Raw genomic sequence first — 13,617 nt, 5'->3', positions numbered from 1 at the left:
AAGTTTACATTGTGGTATTATTTTACCTTCGCAGAGCCTGGCAGAGCATTTTAGTTACCTAAAATTAGATGAAGAATGACACTAGTTGCACTCTGGGCATGAGATCCTGAAGGCATCCCCGGGCACATTTTGATGGGCGGGACATTTTTGACATGACATCGGCAAGATGGACAACTGAGCACACAAAATTCTGACAGTTATGTTTCTTTGTCCTCAAAATTTTGAAGACTCCTCCTTCTTTCTGGCGTAATGTTTTGACATAATGTTTTGCTCTGCAGATATTACATTTAATATCTAGTTATCTAGGCTAGTATTTTAAGTTTATTTTTCACTTTTATCCCAGAATGCTGAAACCTAACCAACCCCAGTCTTTGAAACTTATGGTCACATACTCTCGAAGTAAGGGTTATTAGAAGTTTAACGCCAGCCTCACACACTCTGAAATTCGCTGCCAGGGTATTAAAGACACTGCCAATGAAGTCGCTGAGGATATTAGCCTTCCTCTTATATTTGTAAATGGGAATTTCTTAGATTTAGAGTAAGTTTAGAGTAAGAAACTTTTCCCTATCTTTTAGCTGTGGAGGGACCAAGGATGAGGCATGGGTATGTGTGGTTGTGCAATAAAAATTAAAGTGCAAAAGGATAGGGTTGAACAAATAAAGTGTTTATTTTTGGGGATTGGAGAGAAACAAAGGAGTGGAAGGCACACCCTGGATAGGGATCAACAGAAAGTGGAAAAACACAGAGCCTACCTCCACTTCTACTTTGCCCTCTCTATGAGTGGCCAGCTAAGTTGGTTACCACTGCATGAACAAAAGCTCAATCAACAGTGCAAATTCATAGTCCAGTTTCAGTGCAGGAGTTCAAGCTCTGTTCAGTTATTCTGCTAAAAAAAAGGTCTGGACCAAAAATTAACAAGTTTCTTTTTCTCTGGTTCTCTTTCTCTCCACTTGCACTTGATTCTTTCTCACGCTAAGAGAAAGGCATTTATTGCTCATTGAATGCCAAACCGCTCTCAGGTGTGCAACATTCAAATGTTCAAATGCCTCCAGTTGACCATCGAATAACGCCAGCGAGCAGTGACATACCACCCCTCAAACCCCCGTCCCCTTGTCCTGCCACAAGCAAACTAAAACAACTTTTTATTATTGAAAACGTTCTAATTATTTTTATCACTTCATACCCAACAAAATAATGCATCTGTCATGCCACCATTTTGCCTCCCCATGTATAATTTCCTAGAATTGTTACTGCTGTTTGGAGTGCCACTGTGCCAAGTTTCAATACAATAAAAAAAGCCATACAATAATAAAATTCCTTATTCCCTTAAAACCGGAATTAGTTTTAATCATTGCTAATAGTCACTTGAGTGTTTCTCACAGATGTTCTCAGTCCTGGTCTTTTTGGCTACTGGGCATGCTTTTTGTTGTTATTGTCATTTTTTGGGTTTTAATTTGTTGCTAATTTTATGGTGAAAACAAAAACCAGCAGGACCTGGATTACAGAACCTCTTTTCTTTATAATTTTTGCTGTCAAGACATGACATAACTAAGATTTTTCACTAATATTCACCTTCTTAAGGCGTGTTCTATACATGTCTGCATTTAATGTCTGCATTTTTCGATCTGCTGTACTGAGATGAGTATTAATTAATCATGAATTACTATAAACAGGAAATTAAGTGTTGCTACATTGACTACGGTCCCTTAGTGCTGAGGAAGTTTACCATCTTGAATTTCCAGTTTTACAATAGTTCCAAGAAAACATTGTGATATTGTGAAAATTGAAAAGCTGCAAAGTGATATCGGAGGAAGATTATATTATATTAATAATTGATCAGCCCTAATATCAACACATGATATGCCATTTTGTATTTGTAAAAATAATTAAATAGATCTGTCGGTGTTTGTATTTGTGCCAAGATGTACAAGTTAAAATATTATGTATATTACAGCGTAATTGCAATGTTATTATGATCCTTAAAATTAATTGTAATTTCCAATATAAAACCAACAACAGATGAAATGTTTGGTTTAAGGCCAGTTGTAAATTGGCATGCCTTTCCAACTTTTGTCGTACACATTTAGGAATCCACTGAAAACACATTATAAAACAAAAGACAAAATATTGCAACTTTACACTTACTATCTGGCAGCATAGCCAAGGCTAGTGTTTGCATGCCATGAAATAGTATTTTGTGGCCTGCTCTTGTGTTCATAGCCACATTTCACTAAACTGAACAGATTGTAACGATCAGATTTAGGCAAATACTCAACAGCAAAATTCCCACACTTGTTTCTTCAGTGGGGATTGTGATTGATGTTAATCAATGTTTTTCTGTTAATCATTACATCACCAGCTCCTCTGTATATGTGTACGTGTGCATGAAAGGGCTTTACCAATTAACTTATTAATTGGGCTCATGTGCTACTTTAAATACAAAGTGGGCGAGAGGCCCACCAATCTATCGCAGGGCACACACACCATTCACTCACACACTGGCCAATTTAGAGTCTGCAGTTAGCCTACCTGCATATATTTGGACTGTGGGAGTAAGCCCCAAGATTTGAACCCACGACCTTCTTGCTGTGATGCGACAGTGCTACCCACTGCACCACCATGCCACACTTGCAATGCTCTCTCTGCATTTTAAAGAGTTTTTCGTATGAGGGTAGTGTGACTAATTTTCCTGCAAGCAAAGTGTTCTTCATTGCTACCTTTAATAGCCAGCTAAATGAACATAGTGATAGGTACACTTCGAATGACCCATCTGACAAATAGGGTTTGGGTTCGGACACATACCAGCTGCTGCCCAGTTCAGTCCTAAGCATTAAGTGCATAACCACACTGCACAAGTGTCTCAGTAGGATGTGCCTTTTTTTGTTCATTTTTAATGTCCATTGTTTTCTCTCTGAGGGGACTTACACCTAAAGTTTGATTCAGGTCAGAATTTCATTTGTGTCTTATTTCATTTCAGTAGAGGTAGAAGCCTTTTTTGAGCCACAGTGTTTCCCTAAAATGCATACCTGAGTTTGTACGAGGTCTCGGATCCATTTCAGATGAATTGCGGTGTGGTTTCTCCTTCCAGATTCTTGGTATGAAACCAACTGCCTGATCACAAGCAAGTGTATTGATTGATGATGATGCATGTTCATACAAGAAAAGTTGGCCTACACTAAATATAACTTGTTAGTAAAGTATAAGCCTGCTGCCTTAGAGGATGCAGTTTCATCTCATTCCCCTACATTGTGTTTTTGTTAAAGGACTGTAAGTTTATCACAGCAGAGAGCTGGTGAGTTTTATTATTGTGTTTTGATAGGTTAGCACATATGCCCATTATCAGAGGAGTGCTCAAAGAGAAGAGTGACCTGAGCATAATTACGTTTTTGCTCAATATGATTAATGTCAAGATAAAGGGAAGGGAGAGTTGATCCTGGGTCAGTACTCTGATCCAGGGAACACTCTACAATTAGGTCATGCCCAAAGGTTTATCTGCAAATACTGACTCTTCTGACAAACCTTGTCCCTAAGAAAATGGTTTTTAGTAGAGCTTTCCTTAAAGGGAACAAAAACTTTATCTCTGCAACTGTTGCTGAAAAAATGCTGATGCATTGATAAAAACTAAGTTATACCTAAGTAAGTTATACTAAGGTACAAAATACCACAATTGTTGTGGGAAAGATGTGTATGCAAGCTGCTGATTTTGCGGGATATATCTGTAAAAGTTTTGAACTGAATGTAGCCACATATTACCACCATTATTGAAAGTTTGTTTTTAAATTGTGGTGAAAAGAGCAACAAACATAGCACAGAATATCAATGTCATGCCTCAGGACAGCAAGCTTAAAATTTGTGCTGTCAGATTCCAGGTTCTGATACCTCTGCTGGACTGAAAAACAAAATGGGGAAATGCAGCAAGAGGAGAAACTTTCATGTTGTAGGAATGGTGATAGTGTGGTTTTTGACCATCTTACATTTTGTGGCTTCGTGCTCATTTGGGGCATTGAGAAGAGGGAAGTGTAAAATACTATCCCTATTCAAACCTGTAATGTCTGATGACAATGATGGTGACAGTTGCAGCAGCTGTACCAGTGCTCATGCTGAACCTAAGTTGACACCTGCTTTTGCCAGGCATTAAAACATTGCATATGCATGAAGGCTCACCCAAAAAAATTGGTGGCCCCTGTTTTTAGCAGAGTTAATGTGTGCTAAGTTTAATTGCTTCCATCTAGGAAATATAGACAGGTACTTTATTGTGTGTGGTAATAGCTCATAGTATATATAGAGTCTATGCATGTGTAGTTTTACAATATAGTTTTACAATGTATTTGAATGATATCTAATTTTTCTAATTGGGGATTTTTTTAATGCCAATTTTATGTTGCTCGCAATGTTTGCAACTAAGGAATCCATTAATATCAGGGGGAAACAAGAAAAACTGATTTAGAAAGAATCACAAAGTGGCGACGATTCAATTTCCAAAAAATGAAATGGTGAACAATGTCGAAGTGTATTCCAAAGCAGTCACAAATTGTCAAGATGAAACCTTTAGATAGACTTACTTTTGCATTACAGTTAAAACAAGCCATACTGAATAGACACTACAAGAGAGAATGGATTGTCAAGTGAAGGCAATCAATCAAATCAATCAAATTTTACTTGTATAGTGTATTTTACAGCAGTTGTCACAATACGCTTTACAGACAATCCTGGCCTAAACCCCCACAGGAGCAAGCCTAAGGCAACAGTGGCAAGGAAAAACTCCCTGTGGCAGAAACCTTGGAAGGAACCAGGCTCTAGGGGGAAACCCATCCTCCTCTGGTCGGCTCAGGGTGCCGACTGGTGACCAACATGTCAGTCAGTTTTATAGGGTTCATGATGTGGCTCAGATGATGGGTGGGGCCGGGTGGCGGTGATGGCGAGCAGCAGGTGGCGACAGATGTGGGTAGGGAGGAGGCAATGACGAAAGAGGGGCTGGACTGCAGAGGTGGGGGAGACCAGACGACTCTCGAAGCACTCTCGAAGATTGGGGCAAGAGCCCCGCCGGCAGCGTGGGGAAGAGGGTAGAAACGGCAATTAAGGAATTTGCAATATAGCAGACAGTGGGTAAAGTGGCAGTAGTATGTATTGGGAAGACCCCGCCAGGAGTAATATATGGCTGCATAGCTACTAGGACAGGGATGGAGAGCCCATGCAGTCATGAGGGGTGGACAACTATACCCGCCTATCAAGAGCCAGCCCATGTAAAGTCAGGTCACAGCTGATTGACAGGTGACAGTAAGGAAAGGATTGCCACTCACAAAGCTCTATGACTACAGGCTTCTCGCACCCTGTCTCCAGACTATAACCGATTATAAACCTGAGCATAGAGGTGCGTTTTTAATCTAGATTTAAATATTGAGACTGAGTCTGACTCCTTTATAAATTTTGGAAGCTGGTTCCACAGTAGTGGGGCTCTGTAGGAGAAAAATCTATTTTTCAGCATCCCCAACTGACAGGAAATGTCTCATTTTACCTATGTTGCATAGCTGAAAGAAGGCAATTCTGGATATGTTTTTTATATGTGTGTCAAAAGATAGATCAGGATCAATGGTGACACCAAGGTCTTTAACGACCATATTAGGTTCAGCCAAATAACCATCACAGTTTAAGGTGAGAGTAGACAATTTATCCCTTAATATTTTGGGACCTAAAACCAACATTCCGGTCTTATCCGAATTTAGGAGCAGAAAATTTGAAAGCATCCAAACCTTGATATCTACAATGCAGGCCTCTGATCTTGAAAGCGGCAGTGCTTCGCCAGGTTTCATTGAAATATGAATCTGTGTATCGTCTGCATAACAAAGGAACTCCACGCCAAGTGCCCAGATAATATTGCCAAGTGGTAGCATACAAGAGTACTGGTCCTAGTACTGATCCTTGTGGAATACCGTATTTCATTATTGAGGAGCTGGACTCTTCTTCTTTTAATTTGACAAACTGTTTCCTGTCACATAGGTATGATCCAAACCATGCGAGTGCCTGTCCATGAAGTCCAACACAGGCCTGGAGTCTGTCCAGTAGAATTCCATGATCAATTGTGTCGAAAGCTGCACTCAGGTCGAGGAGTACAAGAACCAACACAAGAGTTACGGTTGGCTGACAGTAGTAAATCATTTGTAACCTTGATAAGTGCAGTTTCTGTGCTATGGTGGGGTCTAAACCCTGATTGGAATATTTCAAGGATACCGTTAGAGCTAAGGTATGCACTTAGTTGCTTAGCAACAGTTTTCTCCAATAATTTTGATAGAAATGGAAGGTTTGAAATAGGTCTATAATTTTCCATTTTATCAGGTTCTAGGTTTGGTTTCTTCAATAATGGCTTAATAACTGCCACTTTTAGTGACTCATGTACATATCCTGTAACTAGGGATGTGTTAATGATGTTTAGTATGTGCTGGCCTAATACCGGAAATAGTTCTTTAACCCAATTTGAAGGAATGGGATCGAGTAGACAGGTCGTCGGTTTTGTGGACATAACTAGTTCGGATAGCTCATCCATACTAATGGGCGTAAAACAGTTTAGTACCGCTGTCTGTAAATCTTCCTGTTGTAACCAAGCGCGGGGCTGTTTATTAATATGAGAAAACCTATGGTGATCCAGTCAAAATCAAATCTATGCTGGAAGAGATGAAGAAAAAGATGAAGAAAACCTTTGGAAAATGTTCACAAAGAAATAACAGATGCTTTGAAAGAATGTTTAAAGAAACATTTCACTGATCCAGTGCACAATGGGTAGCCTACACTCCATCTGAAGATCCCTCTTGCTGTGCTGTGGTTGCTGTGTGAATTCAGCAAGAGGTCACATTCTACATTCATCACCCAGGGATCCGTGGACTTGAAAACACTGTGGTAAACAAATGTCAAAATGTAACTGCAGACGGGTACAAATTGCTGCATTTCAGCTTGCAAAACCTGTCTTGTTGCATCAACAGGGAAGAAAGGGATATCTGCTCAACTATTACAAAAGAATACAGAATTATGAAAATCTTAACAAACTGGGAATTCTTTCAAATCAATCAACGTCAGTTTTTCCACTGAAAAATGAAATTGCACCAAGAAATGGACAGGTAGCAACTGCAATCACTGAATTGCAACTGAGCTAATATTTATTATTTACTCTACAGGCAGTATTTACAATTAATTATTTATCCAATATAGCCTATGTCTTGTTTAAATACTGAATAATTTCATTGCTTGCTGCAAGGCTAAAGTGAGAGATTCACGAGGCTTCTTTAAATTACTTGTTGATGATCCTGTGAAGTAGACCGACACTGTGAATTTTCCATGTTGTCTAAGAAACCAGAAAATGAAATTATACTCCCAATTGGTTTGGTTGGCAAAAGGCACTCAAATGGGACAGGCTATTTATAGAGAGATGCACAATTCATCTGGCCACCACTTATTTTCTTGTAGCTCACTAGTTTCTGGTGTAAAAATCTGGCATCATGGGCAATGGGCATACGTATGTCACAGGGTTTTTTTACACATGGTGGAATCATGCATTGTAGTCTGATTATTTTCCCAGCTGCTCTGATAGTCACATATAAATTTGCAGTAAGCATAGCTGATAAGCTAGCCATTTTGATTTTTTAGGTATTGGAGTGTAGGAAATGTACTAAATGTATGCGCAAGATGGATTCCTGCCTAACCAGCAGTGAATCAACATTGCATGTTACTTTTAAGCAAGAATGCCACTCATCCTAGGCAAAAGAGGTGTGGGTCAGGACTCAAGAAGCCAGGAGCTTTTATGGAGTAATTTAGCACTGTCCGTTCAGCCCTGAGCTTAACAGACAGGCTGCATCGAGTCATTCTGCCACAGCAAGCAGATTGTGGCTCAGCGTTCAGTCAGTCACTTCTATTTTTACAGCTGCGATGGCTTATAGAATTTTAGGACTCACACAGGCTCTCAAGAAACTTCTCTGGTTCTCCCTATTTGACAGCCTGTGTGCATGTGAATAGAAGACACATAAAAATTTGTGAGTAGTCGTGAAAGTGAGAGGCTGTCGCCAGTCAACAAAATGAACAGGGCTTCAAAACACGAAGCTGAGAGGCACACAACGGCTTCAGAATTCACGGTTGAGATGTTACCGGGTGTAATTTATGTTGTAGAACAGAACTTGAAACTCTTTTAACCCCTTTGTGTAGATGGAAAATGTCTTGAATGAAATGGCTTAAATGCAGCAATACCACAATGCAAAAATTAAGTTCTCCTTCGGTTTTAAATGGAATACTAAGTGATCACATATGTACAGCAGGTAAAACAATACATGTCCTGGATCATAAACTCCTTGACCACAAGTTTGAAAAATCTAAGGGTGGATATGCAGAACTACTAAACATCTATGAAGCAAAAACTAAGCAATGTACCCTGGTGTCCCTTAGTGTCTGAAAAATGTCAAATTTGTGCATTGTTGTAAATCATAACATCATGATATAACAATTTCTATTGAGTAAACCTGTTTAATCTGGTAAAAACTGAGAGTAGTGAAAAAACGTCAATATGACCATAGGGCTCAAATAATCAAGCAGTGAGATTACTGCAGGGTCACAAGCAGAAGCGGACAGGCACTGAATTATAGCGTGGTTGACCTGAAAAAGTTAATGGTGAACGTGACTCAGTGGAGGGTCAGTCCAATGGTCAGGGAGCCAGAGGCCAACAATTTCCTGTGTATAGGTACACATCATTACACCCCAAACAGTATGTTACCATCTACATGTCTCTTGACATAAGGTTGACACGAAAATGAACTGTCCTCCTACAGTTTGCATTAGTATTCTTGACCAGTTTAATCTCTTATGTCATCATTTTAATTATTTAAGTCTTGTATACCTTGACCAGTAGATTGAACAAGCCATTACAGCTTTTTAGGCTGAATCTAATCAATCTGACTGAATCTATATCTAAGTGTGCAGATAGGGCTCAACTGCTTTGGTTTCACTGAAGCTTAGGGTCAGAGGATTCTAATGAACATGTGTGATCTAAACAGCAATGAAACAGGTTAATGTTTCCAGTCTGTTTAGCAGTTACATCTTAATTACATTTCCACAGAGTTCCCTCATTTGGTGATTATTCACCTTGCTGAACTGTACAATACAGTCCCTTTGTAAGCATGTTGGAAACAAGAATAAGCCATACAGTGTGTATTGATGAAAACCATAGGACTGAATCATTCCTTTTCCAAGAAAGTTTAAATACTCTGTCTGTAATCATGATAAAGCACGCCATTTCTAAGAATGATTTTTAGCGCAGTCAAAACATAAAATATTCATACGCACAATCTATTAATGACATTGATTAATTATTTATTTTTAATTTTCTTTTCAGCATTATAAATGAGCAAAGAAAAAGGACTTCAGCTTGAAATCTGTGTAGTGTCCTGTGTAACCTTAGCCAGTTCCTTGAAGCATCACCTAACATGAAACAACAGCACATGAAACAAGTGGTCATGTTATTGTCAACATAAAGCTACTGTATCTGGCTAACATAATCAGAATCAGAATCAGAATCAGAATCAGGTTTTATTGCCAAGTAGGTTTACACATACGAGGAATTTGTTTTGGTCAGGTGGTGCATAACAGTGAACATAAAATAAGATAAATAAAATGAAATAAACATAGTGCAATAAAAACATAACAGACATAAAATAACATAAACATAGTGCAAACGGTAAACAGTAAACAATAAACAATAGTGCAAGGGGATAAAGTGTTATAAGTACAGGTGCTGTCTGTTTGGTGTCCGTGGGGGTCAGGATAACAGTACAGTATCAGTGGGGGTCCCGGGCCTTGTTGATGAGGCCAGCTGCAGTCGGGAAAAAACTGTTCTTGTGTCGTGAGGTTTTGGTCCTGATGGACCGCAGCCTCCTGCCGGAGGGGAGTGTTTGAAAGAGTTTGTGTCCAGGGTGGGAGGGGTCGGCCACAATCTTTCCTGCCCGCCTCAGGGCCCTGGAGGTGTGCAGGTCCTGGAGGGATGGCAGATTGCAGCCAATCACCCTCTCAGCAGCGCAAATGATACGCTGCAGTCTGCCCTTGTCCTTGGCAGTGGCAGCAGCGTACCAGATGGTGATGGAGGAGGTGAGGATGGACTCAATGATGGCAGTGTAGAAGTGCACCATCATTGTCATTGGCAGGTTGAACTTCTTCAGCTGCCGCAGGAAGTACATCCTCTGCTGAGCCTTCTTGGTGAGGGAGGTGATGTTCAGCTCCCACTTGAGGTCCTGGGTGATGATGGTGCCCAGGAAGCAGAAGGACTCCACAGTGTCGACTGGGGAGTCATGCAGGGTGATGGGGGCGGGTGGGGCTGCGTTCCTTCTGAAGTCCACTACCATCTCTACTGTCTTTAGGGCGTTGAGCTCCAGGTTGTTATGGCTGCACCAGGACACCAGATGTTCAATCTCTCTCCTGTAGGCAGACTCATCCCCACCAGAGATGAGTCCAATGAGAGTGGTGTCGTCTGCAAACTTCAGGAGCTTGACTGACTGATGACTGGAGGTGCAGCTATTTGTATACAGGGAGAAGAGTAGAGGAGAAAGGACGCAGCCTTGAGGGGAGCCGGTGCTGATGGTCCGGGAGTCGGAGACGTGTTTCCCCAGCTTCACGTGCTGCTTCCTGTCAGACAGGAAGTCGGTGATCCACCTGCAGGTGCAGTCAGGCACGTGCAGCTGGGAAAGCTTGTCCTGTAGTAGAGCCGGGATGATGGTATTGAAGGCGGAGCTGAAGTCCACAAACAGGATCCTGACATAGGTTCCTGCAGTGTCCAGGTGCTGGAGGATGAAGTGGAGGGCCATGTTTACAGCATCGTCCACAGACCTGTTGGCTCTGTATGCGAACTGCAGGGGGTCCAGGAGTGGGTCCGTGATGGTTTTGAGGTTAAGAGGACAAAAATGAATAGTTTTCCATCATCTAGATTACAGATCTACACCATTAATCCTGTAGATCTGCAGAATCTGTTGGGTTTTGTTAATTATACTTATTTGATCCTTTAACATATAGTAGCCTATTTAAATCACCCCACCTGGTTTCTTGTGTCTGAATTGGTTACTGATTTTTGGGTAAGATCTGGTCTAGTTTTAAGAAGCTTGCATTTAGTCTTTTTAGTAATGTTTTTATTCTTTAAGGGGGAATGAGTAATTATAGAGGATTTTAGATATCGTTTGTATACATACTGTAAATAATACAGGGTTAGAAGCAGGCAGGAGGTTATGTGGACATGCAGAGTCAGATATTAGTCCATTGACAGGGAACTGGCATAACCGTTTTCACGTTTTTATTATTTGCAGGTATATGTAAGGCTATGTTGCTTACATACTGTAGAGTAAAGACTGAATTTTAGAGCAGAATTCATCCTTATTCATCTTGGATTTCTCCTCAGTAGTGCTTCTGCTCCGGTCATTGTGCTGACGTCTTCTCCCGTCTCTTTCACTCTCTACTCCTGTGGTGCCCGCTGCAGGTGGACAGAATAGTAGACAAGCGGAAAAACAAGAAGGGGAAGTGGGAGTACCTGATCCGGTGGAAGGGCTACGGCAGCAACGAGGACACCTGGGAGCCGGAGCACCACCTCCAGCACTGCGAGGAGTTCATCCACCAGTTCAACGCCCTGCACATCCACAAGGACCGCCGGCCTAAGCAGCAAGGCAAGCACAGCGGGGGGCCCCGCTTCCTCAGCCGGACGGGGCCCGGCGAGGCGGTCAGGGGCCGGGGGGGGGAGCGGCGCAAGAGGAAAAAGCCTGGAGCAGCCGGGGCAGCCGGCGTGCAAAAGCAGAAGAGGATCGGTGCCGCGAATAAGCAGGCCGGACACAGGGTGACCAAGGCCATGACCTACAGGAGCACGCCTGGCGGCCTGCAGTTCGTGTCCGTCAGGAAGCCACACAATGGACTACAGAATGGGGACCTGGTGGACACTCCCCCTTTTGGCGACACCACCGGAGCACACAAAATCCCCACCGACACTGTGGACCAAATGCTGGAGCTCAATGTCAGCAAAACACCCCTTGTGAATGAATTAGGTAAGGCTTCCTCCTACTATATTAAGTCTATTACTGTTTGTTTTCCTTTGGGTCACTTTCTTTCCTTCACGAACCTCAGAAGACTAGATTTTGTTGCAGTATCACAGGAGAAAGGTTTAACTTTAATTTTCCTTTTATTAACTCTGGTAATCCAAGTGTTAATCACATGGTACAGCTGAAATTCAGGACAAATCAAGATTTTCTCATAATTAGTTATGACATAAAAAATAAAAATACAAAATGCAGAGCTGTCCCAGGAAAAAACAGGACATCTGATCATCCCATCTATTATATTAAAATATAATAATATTTCCCTGAGCTTCATTACCCTCACTCATGAGGTATTGCCCTTACCTCTGTTTCAGTTCACATCAAAAAGGTGTAGCTACAATATTTTACCATTAGTTTGAGGTGGAATCATAAGCATAATCATAAGCAACTTTACATCTGTTATATTAATGGGAAATCAATACTCTCATTCAGGACTGTGTGTCACCTGCTGCTGTCTTTGGGAATTCTCTCAGCTTCTCATTGGCCCCAATGGATCTCATTATATTTTGTATAGTAAAGTGAATAGTAAAAGATGTGAGTGTTATTTAGGCTGTATGTGCATCATCGCAAGCTTATTTTGCAAAGCAACTGAAATGTAGGCTGTATTTTTAAAGTAATATCTAGTTTTTCTTATTAATTTGTGTATTAGGGCCACTGATGGAGTAGCCTCCTTCCCCACAGTTAGCTATTGCATATGAGCAGTATGGAAATATCACTGTTTATCCTTGATTTCTATAATATGGGCTGTCCTATCAAAGACCAAACACTCTCAAAGCAATGGGGAAATAACACTCTACTCCCCACATACACACAGGCACATACTGTACTTGCACAGTCACTGACAAGCTTTTCAGAGATCAGTTCTTTCAATTTTAATTGTGCATATGGTTTCGTTTTTGGGGTAAAGGTTCACACAGAGACCAGTTCACCACTACCTTTTTTATATTTGTCTTTCAAGAAACAGCCTGTCGATACAAGAAGAGATTTAATATTAGATTTCTTGCTTGATAAAGCTTCAGCTTTATCAATTTCTGTCTTTTCTGTAACATTGTAAACATTGCAATTCAATACTAAGAGTGCAGCAGGTGTGTTAAAATTAAAAAAGGAACTCTGCCTTATAGTAAGAAAAACATTGCTTGCTATAACAAGGTGCAGTGATTGACCTGGGCACTTGATCTGAGTCATTTTAAGCCTGGTTGTCTTATGTAGACAATAGTGTGATGCTAAGATGCCAGGAAATGCTTTCGCATAACCCTGGCTTACCAGGCAGAGTAAACAGCCCAACTGGTATCATTATGAGCACAAAAGGTCAGCTTTGGTCTTTTAGTCTGATACTCAATTGATTTTTACCTTGTAAGGGCATTCAGATGGTAGGTCAGATCAAAGCTATTGTTCTGAATGACAACCTGATAATCCACGTGAAATAGTATGCTAATAGTGCCATGCATGTTGAAATAACTGTATGCTTTGCAAATGAGCTTGGCGATTATTTTATTCTATGAAATAGCATGTTGATTTG

At 40.9% G+C, this 13,617-nt stretch overlaps 1 protein-coding gene across 1 annotated transcript in view; it reads left to right on the top strand.

The window, feature by feature from the left end:
• LOC118228212 (chromodomain Y-like protein 2) overlaps positions 1–13,617 on the top strand; it is a 57,322-nt gene that overhangs the window by 14,611 nt on the left and 29,094 nt on the right. Inside the window, exon 2 of the mRNA XM_035419553.1 lies at positions 11,492–12,047. Coding sequence (XP_035275444.1) covers positions 11,492–12,047 — 556 coding nt within the window. The remainder of the gene's footprint in view (positions 1–11,491; positions 12,048–13,617) is intronic.

Source organism: Anguilla anguilla, chromosome 5, assembly GCF_013347855.1.
Source record: "Anguilla anguilla isolate fAngAng1 chromosome 5, fAngAng1.pri, whole genome shotgun sequence".
Taxonomy (NCBI): Eukaryota; Metazoa; Chordata; class Actinopteri; order Anguilliformes; family Anguillidae; genus Anguilla; species Anguilla anguilla.
The sequence above is the reverse complement of the archived record's forward strand: the minus strand, read 5'-3'. Positions and strand labels throughout refer to the sequence as shown.